The sequence below is a fragment of the Phocoena sinus genome, chromosome 20 (genome assembly GCF_008692025.1).
Source record: "Phocoena sinus isolate mPhoSin1 chromosome 20, mPhoSin1.pri, whole genome shotgun sequence".
Classification (NCBI taxonomy): Eukaryota; Metazoa; Chordata; class Mammalia; order Artiodactyla; family Phocoenidae; genus Phocoena; species Phocoena sinus.
Genome location: NC_045782.1, coordinates 57,042,913 through 57,061,432, shown reverse-complemented (window position 1 = coordinate 57,061,432; position 18,520 = coordinate 57,042,913). Strand labels below are relative to the sequence as shown.

Sequence of the window (18,520 nt, the reverse complement as noted above, 5' to 3'; positions counted from 1 at the left end):
TCAGTTATACGTATAGCCATTCTTTTTCAGACTTTTCCTGCACAGGTTCTTACAGAATGTGAGCAGAGTTCCCTGTGCTGTACACTAGGTCCTTGTTGGTTAGCTATCGCCTTGATACGTATAGTGATTAGTTCTTCTTGATGCACTTTCCACTACTCCTGTTTTAGTTTCTACTCACCATCCGGTTCCTAATTCCACATGAGGTCCTCAGGAACCCTTTCTTGGATGCCTCAGGTCTACCTTTGCTGCTCTCCATGGTGACTGCTTAACCACCTGTGTTGGGTTCAGTAGCGTCACCCCCAAATTCATGTCTACGCAGAGCCTCAGAACATGACCTTATTTGGAAATAGGGTCCTTGCAAATGTCATTAGTTAAAGACCTCTGTGATATACTACCTGATTTAGAGTGGTCCTAAATCCAACGACCGGTGTCCTTGTAAAAAGAGGAGGGGACATAGAGGGCCATGCAGCAGAGAAGGTAACGTGAAGATGGGGGCAGAGGATGGGGTGGTGTGCCTGCAAGCCAAAGACACCACCGGGAGCTGGAGGGAGGCCTGGAACGGACTCTTCCTCTGAGCCTCCGGAAGGAACCAACCCTGCTGCCATCTTGGTTTCAGACTTCTCGCCTCCTGAATTGTGAGAGAATACATTTCTATCATTGTTAAGCCACCAGCTTCTGGTAGTTTGTTATGGCAGCCACAGGAAATTATACACTGCCCTTCTAGCTCTGGGCTTCAGGAAGAAAAATGCCTTGTCTCTTCTTCCACCCTTGTATTCCTAACACGGTGCCCGGCACCTAGTGGGCCATTCAGAAGTATTTGTTCATCAGTAAATGGGCTTCAGGAGTTCAGGGTGCTTTGAAATGTCACCCCAAATTTTGCATGTCAGATTTTTTTTTTTCTCCCTCGGGTTGAGAGTTAATGCAGAGCATTTAACAGGTCCTCAAAAGGAACTGGGTTGCCAAGTGCTTAAGAACTTCTGCTTTTCGTGTCGAGGGTTTGTGGGGAAATATCTGGCCCATTATTTAAACCGAGATTTGTGAGCCTCGGGGTTCTTCTTATGAGCTGTCCCCGCCAGCACGCTGTCAGCCTGAGTGGAAGGGGCATCTCGGGGACCAGAGGCAAATACAGTTGGGTGGGCTCTGCTACTTTTTCCTCCCTTGGATGAAAATATTCTCTCCTTCGGAGCCTTGTGACAGTGGCCAGGCAGACAGCCCTCTGGCCCAAGGTTGACGGCTTTTCACTCTGTGCTTTGTTGACAGGAAAGCAAGCTTCCTGTGAGGCCAGGGATTGATTCATCACGGGCTTTTCGCTGCCTACTCACCACCAGTGGGGAACCATGACTTTCAGAAAGAACGCTTATTGCCAAACAGGGGCTAAGGGTGACTTGAGAAACTATCTTTTCTATTGTCTCCCTTTTATTAGTGTGCTTGGCTGCCGCAGCAAATTACTACAGATCAGGTGGCCTGCGTGAAAAAGAATGAAATATTGGGACTTCCCTAGCGGTCCAGTGGTTAAGATTCCGTGCTCCCACTGCAGGGGGTGCGGGTTCGATCCCTTGTCGGGGAACTAAGATCCCACATGCTGCACATGTGGGATCTTAGTTCCCACGTGTGGGAAAAAAAAAAAAAAAAAAGAATGAAATAGTGCCATTTACAGCAACATGGATGGACCTAGAGATGATCATACTAAGTGAAGTAAGCCAGACAGAGAAACACAAATACTATATGCTGTCACTTATACGTGGGATCGAAAATATGACACAAATGAACTTATGAACAGACTCACAGACGTAGAGAACAGACTTGTGGTTGCCAAGGGGGAGGGGAGGTGGGGGAGGGATGGATTTGGAGTTGGGATGAGCAGATGCGAACTATTATATATAGGATGGATAGACAGCAAGGTCCTACTGTAGAGCACAGGGAACTGTATTCAATATCCTGGGATAAACCATGATGGAAAAGAATATGAAAAAGAATATATATATGTATAACTGAATCATTTTGCTGTACACCTGAAACTAGCACAACATAGTCAATCAACTAGACTTATAAGAAAAATGAGTGGCCTCAAATAGGCCACTAGTCATATTTATCCTCTCAGAGTTGAGAGGCGGGAAGTGCTAAATCGAGGCACGGGCGGGGCTGGTCCTGCTGGAGGCTCCGGAGGGGAGACGTCCCAGGCGTCTCTCCTGTTTCTGGTGACTCTGCCAGCAGCCCTTGGTTTGCAGCCTCAGCCCTGCACCGTCCACCTCCACAGTTCACATACCTCCTGCGTGTGTGTCTAAACCTCCCTCTTCTTGTAAGGACACCAGTCATTGGCGTTAAGGCCCATCTTAATCCAGTATGACCTCATCTCAACTTGATTACGTCTGAAAAGACCCTATTTCCAAATAAAGTCACATTCACGGGTTCTGGAATGACATGAAATCTGGGGGGACACGATTCAACCCAGAGACATTACTGCTACACATATAATTTGTACTATACCCATAATACTATAATTAGCCATTCTACTACACATATCTGTGCCTCTGCTCCTAGTGTAGTCTGAAACGCAGCACCTACTCGTGAGATGCTTGTTGCCTTGAAGATTAAGCATCCTGCCTAAGAGGGCAGGCTCTGGTGCCGCATGGCTTGGGTTCAAGTCCCAGCTCTACTATTTCCACCTGTATGGCCCGGGACGGGCCACCTCATTCCTCGGAGGTTTGCTGTCATCTTCTGCAGGGGGGCAATGGCAGCACCCACCTCATAGGATGTTGTGAGGGTTAAATGAAGAATTAGCTATGTAAGCATTAGCACAGAGCCTGGCACACCACAGACGCAGATAAATGTTAGCTCTGGTTATTTTTGTTACTGTTATGAGAAAGCACTATCCATCTGAATTGTCAGTGTGAATTTGCTACTCTGCCTACGGAAAGGTCTAAGTGATATAACTCACGGAATGAGGAACGGGGTCCAGGGACAAACCCCAGTAAACCTCTACGTGGCCGGTGCACGCCGGGCCAACAGCTGTATGTGAACCAACCCCACAGCTGTGACAGTAACTAAGCCTTACCAGTGCTTGCAAGGCACCAGGCTCTGGGCATCGCCCCGTTCACCTCGTGCCACCACCTGACGCTTCTCTTCTTTCACAGGTGAGGAAATCAAGGTGTGACTCGCCCAGAGTTAGCGAGTGGCTGAATCAACGTGCTCTCACTCTAGAGCCTTATCGTTAAGGGCTGGGAAGTAGAGGTGAATTTGCCAAGAGTGTCCTTCAAGGCCTGGGCTGGCTTTACCACGAAGAGGGAAGGAGGCGGTCGAAGGAGGTGCAGATTAGAGTCTCGATAGTTCTCGTCCCTCTGGAGCTGACAAAGGACCTCTGTGCCGTGAAGGTGGAAGAGGCAACCGAGAGATGTGGTCGAGGTGTCAGTCATCGATGCAGCTGTTGGACAGGAGGCTCCACCGGCCGAGAATGTGTGGTTGCCAAGGCTGCAGACGCCTGCGATCTCCCCCGTGCTGGCTCTGACTGCATCTCCAAGCCCCTCCCCACGTTCCGTCTGCCTCATGGCCTTTGCACTGGCTGTTCCTTCCCTCTTCCTGTCAAGCTCTCCCCTCAGGCTCTGAGTGGCCGGTCAGTCTCGGCTCCAATGTCACATCCTGGAGGAGGCCTCTCTGACCTCCCTAACCCTTCACCAAGCGGGTCTCTCACTTTTTCTCCTGATTTGTTTCCATGACCCGTATCTCCGCCGACATGATCGTTGTTTACTTCTTTATTGCCTGTCTCTCATCCTGGAATGTCAGCTCCCTAGAGGAGCTGTCTAATCTATCTTGTTCATGGCTCCAGTGCTTAAAACAATGCCTGGAGCATGGTAGCTGCTCAACAAAATCTGTGTGTCTGGGTTCGGACTTCTGGACAGGCAGAGGCAAGTTAACCGCAGCGGGACTTGGAACCAGGCTGCCGGACTCTGTCACTTACTAGCTCTGGGACACCAGGCTCGTGAGTAAACTTTGCCGGGCCTCAGTCTGACCATCTCCAAGATGGGACAGTAGTGGCATCATCGTGGGTCATTTTGAGGAGGAAATGGGTTAAGTCATGTAAGACAGCAGCAGGTCCCTGGTAGGCGTGAGCTCTTGTGTTTCCCCTGAACCTCTGGCTCTGCTGCCCTGCTCTCCTCCCATCCCCCTCCCTCGGCTGGAGGGTCAAGCATGTTGGCTCAGCTTTTGTTCCGGAAGCTCCTCCCTCTGTCTGTGCTGGACCCTCATCCTTCCCCAGGCTGGGCCGCGAGACTCGACTGTCCTCTCGGAATCTGCTCGATTCTACTCATTCCTCCACCAAGTCCCCAAGTCACTTCCCTTCCTTCCTCCCTGCCACGTGGCATGTGGGATCTTAGTTCCCGGACCAGGGATCGAACCCGGGGTCCCAGCAGTGAGAGCGCCGAGTCCTAACCACTGGACCACCAGGGAAGTCCCCATTCGTGTTTTTTTCCATCTGACTATGGTCGATGCAATTTGCCAATTTTGTGGTCAGAAGAGGCACCATTCACAACATAATTATGATGTCATCATGGTTTCAAGAAAAAGGAATCCTTGGGGAAAGAAAAGCAAAATTTGGGACTTCCTGGGCGGTCCTGTGGTTAGGACTCTGAGCTCTCACTGCTGGGGCCCCGGGTTCAATCCCTGATCCGGGAACTAAGATCCCACAAGGTGCCTGGTGCGGCCGGGGGAAAAAGAAGCAGCAACATTTTCAGAGCCTTGATTTTGGTGTCCCTTTTCAGACTTCCTAAACTCCAGTTCCATGGAGATAAAATAGGGATCGCGGCCTAAGACCCCATGGCCTTGAACTCATTTCCAGCAGCTCAGATCAAAGAGCGTCCACATCACATATCACGTGGGGGAAACTGGGGCCCAGAGAGACATGAAGTGTTTCTACTAGTACAGTCACAGCTCTCTGACATGCGGGTGCGGGTTATCCAGCTTGCAATTTATGATGATGATAAACAACTTTTTCTTGACCAGCATTTTTCGGGATCCACTTTAATGAGGTCTAGTTTACATATGATCAAATGCCCCCATTTTATTTTCTTTTAGAAAAAATTTTTTTTATTTTTGGCTGCGTTGGGTCTTAGTTGTGGCACATGGGATCTTTGTTGCGACGTGCGGGATCTTTCATTGTGGTGCTCGGGCTCTTCAGTGCGGCGTTCGGGCTTCTCTGTAGTCGAAGCGGGTGGGCTCGGTAGTTGTGGCACGGGCTTCATTGCCCCGCAGCATGTGGGATCTTAGTTCCCCGACCAGGGATCGAACCCGCGTCCCCTGCATTGCAAGGCGGATTCTTAACCACCGGACCACTGGGGAAGTCCCAAATGGCCCCATTTTAGAAGTACATTTTGGTGAGGTTTTTTTTTTTCTTTTTAATTTATTTTTTATTGAAGTATAGTTGATTTACAATGTCGTGCTAATTTCTGCTGTACAGCAAAGTGATTCACTTATACATATACAGACATTCTTTTTCATGTTCTTTTCCATTATGGCTTATCACAGGATACTGAATATAGTTCCCTGTGCTCTACAGTAGGACCTTTTTGTTTATCCATCCTGTATATAATAGTTTGCACCAGCTAATCCCAAACTCCCAATCCATCCCTCCCCCATCACCCCCCAGCCCCCCCGCCTTGGCAACCACCAGCCTATTCTCTATGTCCCTGATTCTGTTTCTGTTCCATAGATATGTTCATTTGTGTCATATTTTAGGTTCCATGTATAAGTGATATCATATGGTATTTGTCTTTCTCTTTCTGACTTCACTTAGTATGATAATCTCCAGTTGCATCCATGTTGCTGCAAATGGCATTATGTCGTTCTGTTTTTTGGCTGAGCGGTATTCCACTGTATACGTGTACCACATCTTCTTTATCCATTCATCTTTCGATGGACATTTAGGTTGTTTCCGTGTCTTGGCTATTGTAAATAGTGCTGCAGTGAACACTGGGGTACATGTGTCTTTTTGAATTATGGTTTTCTCTGGATATATGCCCAGGAGTGGGATTGCTGGATCATATGGTAGTTCTATTTTTAGTTTTCTGAGGAACCTTCATACTGTTTTCCATAGTGGCTGCACCAACTTACATTCCCACCAAGAGAACGGTAAACAATTTATTTGTGAAAAACATGAAAGCTGCCGCATCTCTTTCTCAGGGGGCATCGCTGTTTGGGGCTCCCTATGTCCAGAGATGGCCCACATGTGCACTGCGGGGCAGCAAGGCCTCCTGCCCTTGTCAGTAGGTTCAACAGCCAGCATGTCTTGCCTTTGACATTGTGGGCTCCCGTTTTGCCAGTGTCCTGTGCAGATCTGAGCTGGGCAGTGCTGTTGAACATTTGCAAGTTTAAAAATGATATGATAACCAGAAGAAAATCAAAATGTTGGAATTTCGGTGAAAATGCCAGGGACTTCGTAATCGACTAAAACCTAAACTTTTCAAGCACTTAGAAAACTTGCATCACAATAGGGGTTAGAGGAGTGAATTGCTCATACTTTTAAAAGGAGAAAAGGACAAATACCTTTCACGGGCATCTCAGCCAGCATTTCAAGTGGTCTGAACAATGTTTAAATCTCTACGAGAACCCAGTGGATGAGCTTGATAATGCAGCACTAGTTTGGGTCTTGCCCACAGAGCATCCAGGGAAAGGCTGGTGCTAGTTTTGAAATAGGAGGGAAGTGGGTAGGGCAAAACCTTTGAAAGAACGACATAGTCCGAGGACAGGACATAAACTGATTAGAACCAAATGGGTCCAAGATGGCAGACAAGTCGACTTCCACTAGACCTTGAGCCTCAGTATACACTCACTGTAACACATCAGCACGCTAAATGACACACCCCCAGGTGCCAGGACAGTTCCAAGGCTGACCATAAAGGTCAAAAAGTGGGCAGTGGCCCAATTCCTGGAAATCCCCACCCCTTCCCCAAAATAGCTGGAATTCTCCTCCCTCTCATTAGCCTATGAAATTACCCAGCCCTATAAAACCTGACAACCCCATACCCTGGGGCCGCTCTTGCCTTCTGAGATGGCCCACACTCTGTCTTTGGAGTGTGTTTCTCTCTGAATAAACCCACTTCTTACTTCTTACCTTGTCTCTCACTGAACTCGTTCTGCGATGAGACATCCAGAGCCTGAGCTTCATTAAGTCCTGAGACCAGGTGTGTGATCTCAGTTGAAAGAACGTGGGTCCAAGCCCCAATGTAGGTTGCCTGGTTTCAGTTTCACCTGTGATGAGCAAGCAACGTATTTCTTGAAAATTCTTGGGTTGAGAAGTAACTTGAATAAGTCTCCTGGCTGGGTGACTGGATTCAAGCAATGACTTAGGCTGTCCAGACTGGGGTTTGAGGACCTGAGGTGTTATGAGCCATAGGTGTCTTGGAGGGAAGAGGATGACCAGTGACAGTGAGACAGCAGTGACCCCACCAGCTAAGCCCAGATACTGTCCACTCACTTAAATTGTCTGCCAGCCTGGCTCAGAAATGAAGTTGGCAGTGTATCGTTTCTTTTTTAATTTTCTTTTTCTTTTTCCTTCCAGTATTATTGAGATACAGCACTGTATACGTTTAAGGCGTACAGCATAACGATTTGACTTACACACATCATGAAATGACCACAGTAAGTTTAGTGAACATCCAGCATCTCGCAGAGATACAACATTAAAAAAAATAGAAAAACATTTGTTTCTTTGTGACGAGAACTCAGGATTTTACTCTCTCAAAATACATGATGTATGTGACGCACAGCAGTGCTGATTATATTGATCACGTCGTACGTTATATTCCTGGCACTTATTTATCTTGTAGCTGGAATTTTGTGCCTTTTGACCCCCTCATTCAATCTTTGGCACACACTCCCTCCACCCTGTAACCACAAATCTGATCTCTTTCCTCTGAGTTTGTTTTCGAAGTACAATTGTTACCGAATGCAAGTTTGTGTGCCCGATGCCTGGTGAGGCCAAACCAACCAAAAAGTTCATATGCCTGAAACACAGAGAGGCCAAATCAACGGAAGAGTCAGAGTTTGGAGCGGAAAAAGGTTTGTTGCAGGGCCAAGCAAGGAGAACGGGTGGCTCGTGCTCAAAGAACCCGAATTCCCTGATGGTTCTGGGGGAGAAGTTTTCATAGGCAAAATTCGGGATGAGGGCTGCAGGTGTGTGGCTTTCTTCTGATTGGTTGGTGTTGAGGTAACAGGGCAGGGCTCCAGGGATCTGGTGCTCAGCCTGAAGTTGGCTGGGTGGGGGAGTTCCTACAGAAGAGCTCAAAGATACATTGTTATGTGTATCCTTTGAGGGGGAACCAGGACCTGCCCCAAGGCTGCACTACACTTTCTTGACTGCCCCTCCCTTGCTTCTGCATCCCCTCCCTTCCCTGATTAACAGCTATTTGAATCTGACCTTTGGAACTCAGGGAAGGTCAGGGAGGCTGGATGAAGCCTATTTCCTACAAACAAGATATGGGGGACACGGAAAGGCTTTTGTGCCCAGGAGTGCCCCACAGGTTCCTGCTTGTTTTCGTAATTCACCTACAAGGCTATGTTATTTCCTGGTGCACAGCACAGCGATTTGCTCTTTCTATATCAGAATGATCATCGTGATAAAGTCTATTTGTCCTCTGTCAGCACACAAAGGTGTCACATAGCTAGTGATTATTCCTCACCCTGTACTTTCATACCTGTGACTCATTTATTTTGTAACTGGAAGTTTGTCCCTCTTCATTTTCCTCACCCATTTCACTCATCCCCTCTCCCCTTGGGCAACAGCCTGTTTGTTCTCTGTATCTATGACTCCATTTCCATTTTGTTACGCTTGTTCATTTGTTTTCCTTTTTATATTCCACATATAAGTAAAATCACACAGTAATTGTCTTTTTCTGTCTAACTTACTTCACTGAGTATAATATTGTCTAGGTCCATCCGTGTTGCTGCAAACGGCGTTATTTCATTCTTTTTTATGGCTGAGTAATATTCCACGGCGTGTATGTACCGCATCTTCTTTATCCATTCATCTGTCGATGGACACTCAGATTGCTTCCATATCTTGGCTATCGTAAATAGTGCTGCGATGAACGTGGGGTGAAGGTGACAGTATATTGTACATACGTTTCCTTCTGTAAATTGATGTGTGATCTGTTAACTGTGTACCTTGATTTCTCTTCCTCCCTGCTTCACGCCTTCTCTGCCCTCATTTTAATTTTGAGTCAAGTCCCTGCAGCACTGAGAGTTCTAGGCAGTGGCTGAGCTTGGAATCAGAGATCAGTGTCCACCCCGGTAGGTCAGAGGCTCCAGGCGCTCGAGGCGGTTTCTGTAAAAGACCCCGGTGAGGAAGGAAGCGAGCTGTCAGTGCACTCAAAAGCCGGGTGTGACTTCTTTTTTCAGAATTGACTTTTTGCAGAAATTCACGTACTATGTTACCTCTCAGGACTTTCTCAGCCGTTCTGACGCCTTTGGGATTTTGCAGGAGCCGGGCTGGCGCTGGAAACTGCAGCGGAGTGAGGTCTGGTAGAGGCCCCGAGGGCGAGGGCAGAAAGAACTTTCTGAGAGGCCCTCCCCCCACCATGTCATCCCCTTACAGCTTTGTCCGCCCCACCCCCTGACCCCGTACAGTAATTCAGGTCTGGGGTGCAGGACCCTCACTGGGGAGAAATCCTCTTGTCTGTGATCCTCACCTCTGAGGAGCTGTTTGCTCTGGGACGTCCCGTCCTGTCTTCCCCTTGTAAACGCTCAGCATCACGGGACGGGCGGTTTTGCCTCTTGGTTCTTGGGTGAGTAGGTCAGATAGACATAAAAGTCACATGATGCCCGCCTATCCACTGGGGCAAGGTGAGGACCGTGGGCTTTATCCTCGTGTAGCAGACGGGGACGTGCAGGAATGTGACGATCTAGGTCACAGCCGATCTCAGAGAAGAGGAGCTGAGATATTCGCCAGTGAGACCTTGGCGCCAGCCTGCTTCGCAAGTGTCGGTGCAGAATGGCCTGTCCAGTGGCTGCCATTTGTTCTGTCTTTAAGCCTCCTAACTACAGTCATTCAACAACAGATCTCTACTAAGGGCAGGTCATGAGTCACACTGGGAGACCTCAGCCAGCTCTGCCCTTAAGAGGGTTACACCCTGGTGGCAGATAAAAAGACAGGAAAGCCATCCTTTAGAAGGCAGAGCAGGAACTCCTGACTGTCTCTCCCACCCCTGGGGCTTTTATAAGCTGAGTTGGACGTAATTGAATTGACATTCGGGGGGACAGAATTAGCACATTACGAACACATCGGTCACAGGCGCAAACGAGAAAGGTCCGTGCTGGGCTTCTCACGTTTTGGGCGATAAAGCTCGCAGCAAGAAGCATGTGAAAGATAGTGCTGTGGGACCATAGGAAAGAAAGGCCGCTTCTCCAGAGGGAAGCCGGGAGGGACTTCATAAAGCTTATTGGTTAGGACCTGAACGCTGAGCCCTTAAGGATGAGTAGGAATTAGCCAGAAGGGGGACGAGAGAGTCTTGTAGGCAGAGGGAAAAGAAGGGGCAAAGACCCAGCATTGAAAGGTGGCCATTCACTCCACAAATATTCCTAGAGGGACTCCACCCCGCAGGCACTGTCCTAGGTGCTGTGGATGCATCCAAACAGTAAACAACCCTCGCTCTGCGGGGTCTGGCTGGCATTCCAGTGGGAGAGGACGGCTGGGATGGGGCATTTTAAGGCTGGACCCGTGCACTGAGCAGCTGGCGAAGGGCATCCTGTGTGTCCTCAGACATCCGGGGGCCCTGAGCGCTGAATTCATCGACTGCATTTGGGATGGACTGCGCCACTCGCTAGGTGAGGCCCGTGCTGGTGGCTGGAAGGGCTCAGCTCAGGGTTGTGGCAGTGGGCAGAAGTGTCCCATCTAGGAGGCCCCGAGATGCCTGTGCGTCCATCTCGTTGTCACATATCTTGTTGGTGTCCTTCCTTGAGAGTGAATGCACCCATGTCCACCGCAAGAGTGTGGAAAGGAAAGGGGAGACTTGCCAAGGATTATACCAAGCTCGGCTGGCAGGAACCCTTTTATTGAAAAGAACAAGAGTAGGAGTGGATGGATGGATGGATGGATGGATGGATGGATGGATGGATGAATGAGTGAATGAGTCAGCAAGTCACACCAAGTTGGCTATTTGCTGCCACATTTTCTTTCAGTTTTTTTTGTTTGTGTGTGTTTTTTTTTTTTTTTGCGGTATGCGGGCCTCTCACTGCTGTGGCCTCTCCCGTAGCGGAGCACAGGCTCCGGACGCGCAGGCTCGGCGGCCGTGGCTCACGGGCCCAGCCGCTCCACGGCATGTGGGCTCTTCCCGGACCGGGGCACGAACCCGCGTCCCCTGCATCGGCAGGCGGACTCTCAACCACTGCGCCACCAGGGAAGCCTGTTTGTGGGGTTCTTTTTTGTTTTTTTTGGACGTGCAGCTTGTGGGATCCTAGTTCCCCAACCAGGAATCGAACCCGGGCCCCCTGCAGTGGAAGCGTGGAGTTCCAACCACTGGACCACCAGGGAGGTCCCTGCTTGCAGTTTCAAAGGGCCTTCCTATTGGTTGTCTCAATGGTCTCACTTAACATCCTTCCCATTTAACAGAAGGCAACGTGGAGGCTGAGCTGAGCTGGTCCATCTAAGTCCTACTCCAGCCTTTTCCAGGTCTCACTACCCACCTGTGTCCCTCTGCATGCAAAGGCCTCAGATGATTTTAAAAACCCATTTCCACCTCCAAGCCTTTAAATTATGAATGGAGCACAGACAGCTTTTATTCCAGTCACATAGCAATTTAGAGAGTGGCCACAGCAGGCTTCATCCTTTGTTTTAAATTCCTTATAAATGAAGGCTGGACACGCTTCACTCCGCGACGTTGTATCTCTCTGGGGCTTTCGGGGCGGCGTTTCCTGCGCTTACGTTCCCGGATTCTAATATGCGTAATTGATGCAATGGCCAGTTGCTTTGGTTTCTGTCTGGCTGTGTCTTAATTTGCGTTGATTTTCCTGTTCACGGGCTGCTGTAATGTCTGGCTCTGTATTTCTAGCTTCGCTTTACAACGTCGTTTCAGACTTTAATTAGGACCCCTGTTGGTGAACTGGTCTGAGCCTACCCAGATAGATTTGGGGAAAAACAAAGGAAGCTTTCCAAAGAGCAAGACTATTTTATTGCTTATGAATTAGTCCCTGCCCAATGCAGGGAGGGGCTGGGAAGGGGGGAGGGTGACATGGAGGTCAGTGCATCGAGCTGCGTGGGGTGTCGGTCGGTATTCTGGAGAAGGAGGTACAGCCAGGGCTCTCTAAAGACTTGGAAACAAAGGACATAAGATTGTTCCTGAGAGTTAAGCTATAAACTTTCACAGTGGGGAAGGAACTGAGCCCTAAAAGCATCAGCTTAAGCGATTATGTGGAAAATGGACTAATGTGTTTTTTCCAACCAGATGACGGGGGCCTCTCTCTTCACGTTTTGTTGGTTCATTCACCAGATTTTGCTGGGGTGGCCCTGTCCCACCAAAGCATTCTGTTTGGGGCCTGAGTTGCCCCTCGAAGCCCCATCCTCGTAGAACCTACAGTCTAGGGAGGAACTCAGAGTTACATCTTGCCATAGAAATATGCTATAGCTGTTCCAAAAGGATGGCATTAACATGTTCAAGGAGAGACCATGCTTAGCACAGGTGGTAAAAACAGGCAAGCATGACGGTACCCAAGAAAGGTATTTTTGGCACTGCCCAGGTGTATCAGTCAGCTCGGGCTGCTGTAACAAATACAGCAGTCTGGGTGACTTAAACAACAGACATTTATTTCTCACAGTTCCGGAAGCTGGGAAGTCCAAGATCAGGGTGCCAGCTGGATCAGGTTCTGCTGAAGGCCCTCTTGCTGGCTGGCAGAGGGCCATCTTCTCCCTCCATCCTCACGTGGCAGATAGAAATCTCTGGTCTCGCTTCCTTTTCTTATAAGGACACTAATCTCATCATGGGGGCTCCAACCCTCAGGACTTCATATAAAGGGAATCACCTCCCCAAGGCCCCACCTCCAGATACCATGATACTGGGCAGAAGGGCTTCCACATATGTATGTTTTGGAGGACACAAGCGTTCAGTCAGTAGCACCAGGCAAGAAGAAGTGGTGGTCACAGCCTTTGAGCATCCCAGACCCACTGGCAAAGGTCAAGCTGCAGTGAACAGAAGTCCCCTAAGCTTAGCAAACAAAACCTTTTTCTATGACCCATTTGAACTCCCTTTGTGTTCATTAACTCCACACTCCCCAAGGCAGACTTTGGATTCTGATTTTGTCTGCAGGAAGAAGACACATTGACCTTGCTGACGCTCTGGTTCCTCTGTCTGCCCTTGGACGTCATCTGGGAAGCAGGCATTCCGGTGTCCCGCACGAGCTCACGTGGCTTGCGTGGATGTGAGTCAGGCTCTCAGGGTTGGCACCAGCAAGGATGAGTCTCAGAACTGTCCCAGCCCGAGACCAGTGACTAGTTTTAAGGTAGTTCCTTCTGTGGACCAGCCCGGCTGCAGCCAGCCTTCTCCCAGATGGAAAGGGACCTGGGAAGAACGTGGTATGCGGGGCGGGCTGGCCTGGGTTCAAGTTCTGGCGCTGTCATTTCCTACGCGTAGGGGTCCACGGTCTTTGATACTGAACAGGGGTCAGACAGAGTAAGATGCGTGCTCACGTCGGCTGCGTGGTCTCGGGAGAGCTACTTACGTCCTCTGCTTTACCTTCCTGATCTGTAAAACGGAATGCTGATGGTTTCAGATGATACCTGTAATATGATTAGGGTGGTAGCCACGTGGTAAGCGGTAGCTATTTTTAGTATCCTAAGACAAACACACATAAAGTTAAGGGATAGTTATACTGTATTTATTTATTTTTTTATTGAAGTATAGATGGCTTACAATCACTTATACGTGGAATCTAAAATATGGCATAAATGAACCTATCTACAAAACAGAAACAGACTCACAGACGTAGAGAACAGACTGGATATTTATGCTTCGTATATATCTATAGGTGTCAGCTGACACGTGACTTGTTTGAGGAGCACTTATTCCCAGAGGCCTCTCACATGCTGGGGACACCCACCTCTGACTCTGAACCATGTGCAGCTTGAGGGCAGAGACTGACCTTGTTCTGTTACCTGTTGCGTTCCAGGCCCCTATCCTGTTTCAGCTACAGTGAGATATAGCCAGGAGGCTGGTTGTAAACAACAGAAGCGCAGCTCTACCAGCCTAAGCGCAAAAGGGGCACAGCTTTGGCTCATGGACTAAACTCTGGAGAGACTCGGTCTTCTGTCTGGCCTTCTGAGCCCGTTGACCCATTCTTTCAGGCTCCTGGTCAGGGTGAGAGGTGAGGCCCTTGCCCTCCTGGGATTATATCATTTTAGCTTGAGATTCGAGGGGGGGAGAAAAAGCTATTCCTCTCTGCCTGGTTCAGAAAATGCCAGTTTTGGATTATTCTGAATAGCCCTGCTCAGGTCGTGGGCCCGATCATTGAGGAGAGGGCTGTGCTTTTGTGATGGGCCCACGTCGGGGTGCGTGGATGTGAGGGCAGGGGCTGCGTCAGCAGCCCCACGGAAACCCCTTTAGTCGGCGCCCGGATACTGTCAGATGAGTGTCTGCATTCAGGCTGCCAGGAGGGTTCAGGAGCTCCAGAGGTCAGAGTCAAGAGCCATCCTTCTGGGGAATAAGGGAAGACTTTGTGACAATGGGAGGCTTTGAAGGTTAGGTAGGGATTGGGAGGGGCGGGAAGAGAGGCCGGGCCTGCAGGCTGAGATACAGCCAAGTCTGGGACATCGGGCTGGCGCGCTGCACGTGGGGTGCGGGACGGCAGGGAGGGGATGGGAAGCGTTCCAGGAAGAAGAGTCCTGTCGGGTTGAACTTCGGGGATTTGTAGGCTGGTGTGTTCGTTTCCAGGAGCTGCCGTGACCGAGCACAAACGGAGGGCCTGAAAAGCAGAAATGTTCTGTCACACGGTTCTGGAGGCTGGCAGTTAGGGTCAAGGTGCTGGCTGAGTCACGCTCCCTCTGAGGCTCTAGAAGAAGCTCCTTCCCTCTCCGCCGCCTGGTAGCCCCAGGCATTCCGTCGCCTGTGGATCCAATGCTAGTCTTTGTCTCCTCAGTCACTTGGCCATCTGCCCTCCGAGAGACCTGCAGGTCTCCTGGCTGTGTCTCTCTCCTCTTTTCTTTTCTTTTTTTTTAAATTTTATTGACGTATAGTATAGTGATTCAGTTATACATATATATATAATATTCTTTTTCATATTCTTTTCCATTATGTTTTTTAAAATTATTTTATTTTATTTATTTATTTTTTAAATTTATTTTTGGCCGTGTTGGGTCTTCGTTGCCGCGCGCGGGCTTTCTCTAGTTGAGGCGAGCGGGGGCTACTCTTCATTGCTGTGCGTGGGCTTCTCATTGCAGTGGCTTCTCTTGTTGCAGAGCATGGGCTCTAGGCGCGTGAGCTTCAGTAGTTGTGGCTCGCGGGCTCAGTAGTTGTGGCTCGCGGGCTCTAGAGCGCAGGCTCAGTAGTTGTGGTGCACGGGCTTAGTTGCTCCGCGGCATGTGAGATCTTCCTGGACCAGGGATGGAACCTGTGTCCCCTGCACTGGCAGGCGGATTCTTAACCACTGTGCCACCAGGGAAGTCCCTCCATTACGGTTTGTCGCAGGATATTGAACATAGTTCCCTGTGCTCTACAGTAGGACCTTGTTTCTCTCCTCTTGTTTTAAGGACACCAGTTACATTGGGTTAAGGACTCACCCCACTCCAGTATAACCTTATCTTAGCTAATTACATCAGCAATGACCCTGTTTCTAAATAGGTCGCCTTCTGAGGTATGGGGGTTAGGATTTGAGCTTATCTTTTGGGGAGGACACAGTTCAACCCATAGCAGGCAGGCAGGCAGCAGTGGCTCAGGGGCTGGAGAGGGAGGTTGGACCTGTGCGTGGTGAGTTACCGTGGCCAAGCAGAAGGAATCACTGAAGGCCGGAAGTCACTGAAGACCGGGAGCCGGGGGCCGGCATGACCCACCCGCGGGCAAACCCGGGCTGGAGAGAGCGTACCTGGCTTCTTGGAAGGTCGCTGAAGTGATTCAGGTGCGGGGACAGCAGAGGGACTCAGAGGTGATGCCAGGTTGACTGGAGCGGGTGGACGCGGGCTCTCGCGGGGAGGATGCACGTTGGGGCCGGAGTGACCTGTGATGTACGGATTTGCGGAGCACATAGGATGCCCGAGTGGTCCCGACAGGAGCCAAGTGCCACCACCCCTAGGATCCCATCCGTTTATGCCTTGCTCCCCTCTCACACCTGAAATGCACTCTTTCTCCCCATTTAGCTATGATAACAATCACGCAGACTACGATGAATTAAAGTCTCCTCTGACCCCGGCGCGCCGCTAAAGGGCTTGATGCGTATCGCGCCGTCAGGTCCCTCCGACGACCCGGTGAAGCCGCGGTTGTGCCCACTTTGCAGATGAGGGTACTGAGACCTGGCTGGAGTTACCGTCTTGTCTCACACTCGAGGGAGCCGGGGCCGGAGATGAACCCACGCCGGTTTGCCCGCACTTCTATCCCTCCTGCCGCTCCACCACCCATACCTCACTCACTGTGTCTCTCTGGCCGGGCTCATCTTATTTTGTCTGGTTACCCACATAGGTCTTGACCCTCTGCTGAAGTGTAAGCCTCTGATGGAGAGGGCTGTGGTCCCCTCCCTGCCGTCCTTCCGCCAGGTATGGCTGGTGGAACTAAGACCAGCAGCTCAGAGTGAAGGGTTTGGGCTGAGCGGTGATGCGCGTGCGTATCTGTCGAGAGGCACAGATGGGTGAGGGCAGGAATGAATGTCCACTGGGAGCGTCTCAAAGTCTGGATCCCGCAGGGAACCCGGCCGAGGAAGCCCCAAGATGGGAAGAGCCATCTCACTGGTGGAGTGCAGGACTCCAGCTGCCCAAATCAGAGAACCCGGGGCGGGGGCGGCGGTGGGAGCAGGCAGACACACCCAGGCTCTCGGGGACTCCGTTCTAGAGGGGCAGCCGGGCAGCAAGCAAGGAGACCAGTCCATGAGCAAGGTGAGGTCCGAGTGGATAAAGGCTCAAGACAGAATAGAACAGTGATGCAGTGGGGAAGGGTCAGGTCAGGAAAGCCCTCCCTGAGTAGGTGAAATGAGAGCTGAGACCCGGATGAAGAGAAGGGGCCCGTCATGCGGAGACCAGAACACAGCCTCCCAGACGGAGGGGACATGAAAAGGGCCTGGGGCAGGGACAAGCTCGGGGTGATCTAGGTAGAGCCGCTCTGGGTGGTGTGGCTGCTGGGGGGAACCGGGGTGGGAATAGGGATGATGATGCCTGGGTCCAGATCCCCTGGGCGTGGAGTTCCCACCTTTCCGCACACTGTCAGGATCCTTGCACCCCGTTCCAAGGAGCTCCACCCAGGCTGCTGGTGGTTGGAGGTGGCCAGCGTGGGACTCTAACAAGGATGCCTGGCGCCACACCTGCAGGGCTCTCTCCGTTCTCTGCTCTAATGGGATTACTTCCCTGGGACTGTGCAGGGCACGGATGCCCAGGAACCTCCCGTTTCCCGGGGTCCCGCCTGGCTGCCCCTGGGGCTGGGAGGAGCTGGATCTCAGAAAACCTACTAGCTACCAATATTTGGCTGTATCTGTGTGCTCCAGCTCCCTGCTTGAGAAGCTCTGCTGGAGAGCCTGTAGACCACGACCGTGACTTTGGGTTTACCTAAATTGCAATGAGGACTTATGTGTGGGTTTCCAGCCAGGAATAATGTTAGCTGGTAAACAGTTTTCAAGATGACTTTGGCCGCCCCGTGGAAAACTGGGAGAGGAGGAACTGGGGACAGCAAATGTAAATGGGGAGCAGGGCTGCCGCGTGCAGCTGGGCGGGTAGAGTGCTCTTCAGCTCCGCACCGCGGTGTGGATGGTGGCTTAATGCTCTGCTGTCGCCATCCTGAAATGCTTGGTAGGTTCTGAATCAGGGCCTTTGCATTTGCATTTTCCTCCGGGCCTGCAAACTGTGCAGCTGCTCCCACTGTTGTGGATAAAGAGGTTGTGGATAAGCCCGCACAGAACTACACCTGCAAGCCAGAGTGAGTCCAGGGACAGTGGGTGCTCATGACTTAGAGAAGTGCCTGGATTCTAGAAGCTTGAGCGTTAGCTGTGAGAGTAATAAAAGCTGCCGGGTGTGTAGTAACGTAGCAGTAATCTAGTCATAGTAATAGTCATTGTTATTATCTTAATTTATTTTTGGCTGCGTTGGGTCTTTGTTGCTGCACGCTGGCCTTCTCTAGTTGCGGCGAGCGGGGACCACTCTTCATTGCAGTGCACAGGCTTCTCATTGAGGTGGCTTCTGTTGCTGTGGAGCACGGGCTCTATGGCACGTGGGCTTCAGTAGTTGTGGCGCACGGGCTTAGTTGCTCCGTGGCATGTAGGATCTTCCCGGACTAGGGCTCGAACCCGTGTCCCCTGCATTAGCAGGCGGATTCTTAACCACTGCGCCACCAGGGAAGTCCCAGTAGTCATTATT

General features: G+C 50.5%; 1 protein-coding gene across 19 annotated transcripts in view; it reads left to right on the top strand.

Annotated features, from left to right (window-relative positions):
- Window positions 1-18,520, top strand: part of ARSG (arylsulfatase G) — a 146,846-nt gene that overhangs the window by 53,421 nt on the left and 74,905 nt on the right. Inside the window, exon 1 of one of the 19 annotated variants that reach the window (XM_032617936.1) lies at window positions 12,257-13,552. The exons of the other annotated variants lie outside the window; for them this stretch is intronic. Coding sequence (XP_032473827.1) covers window positions 13,527-13,552 — 26 coding nt within the window. The 5' untranslated portion in view covers window positions 12,257-13,526. Of the gene's footprint in view, window positions 1-12,256; window positions 13,553-18,520 lie in introns of those variants that run through there. 19 annotated transcript variants of the gene reach the window in all.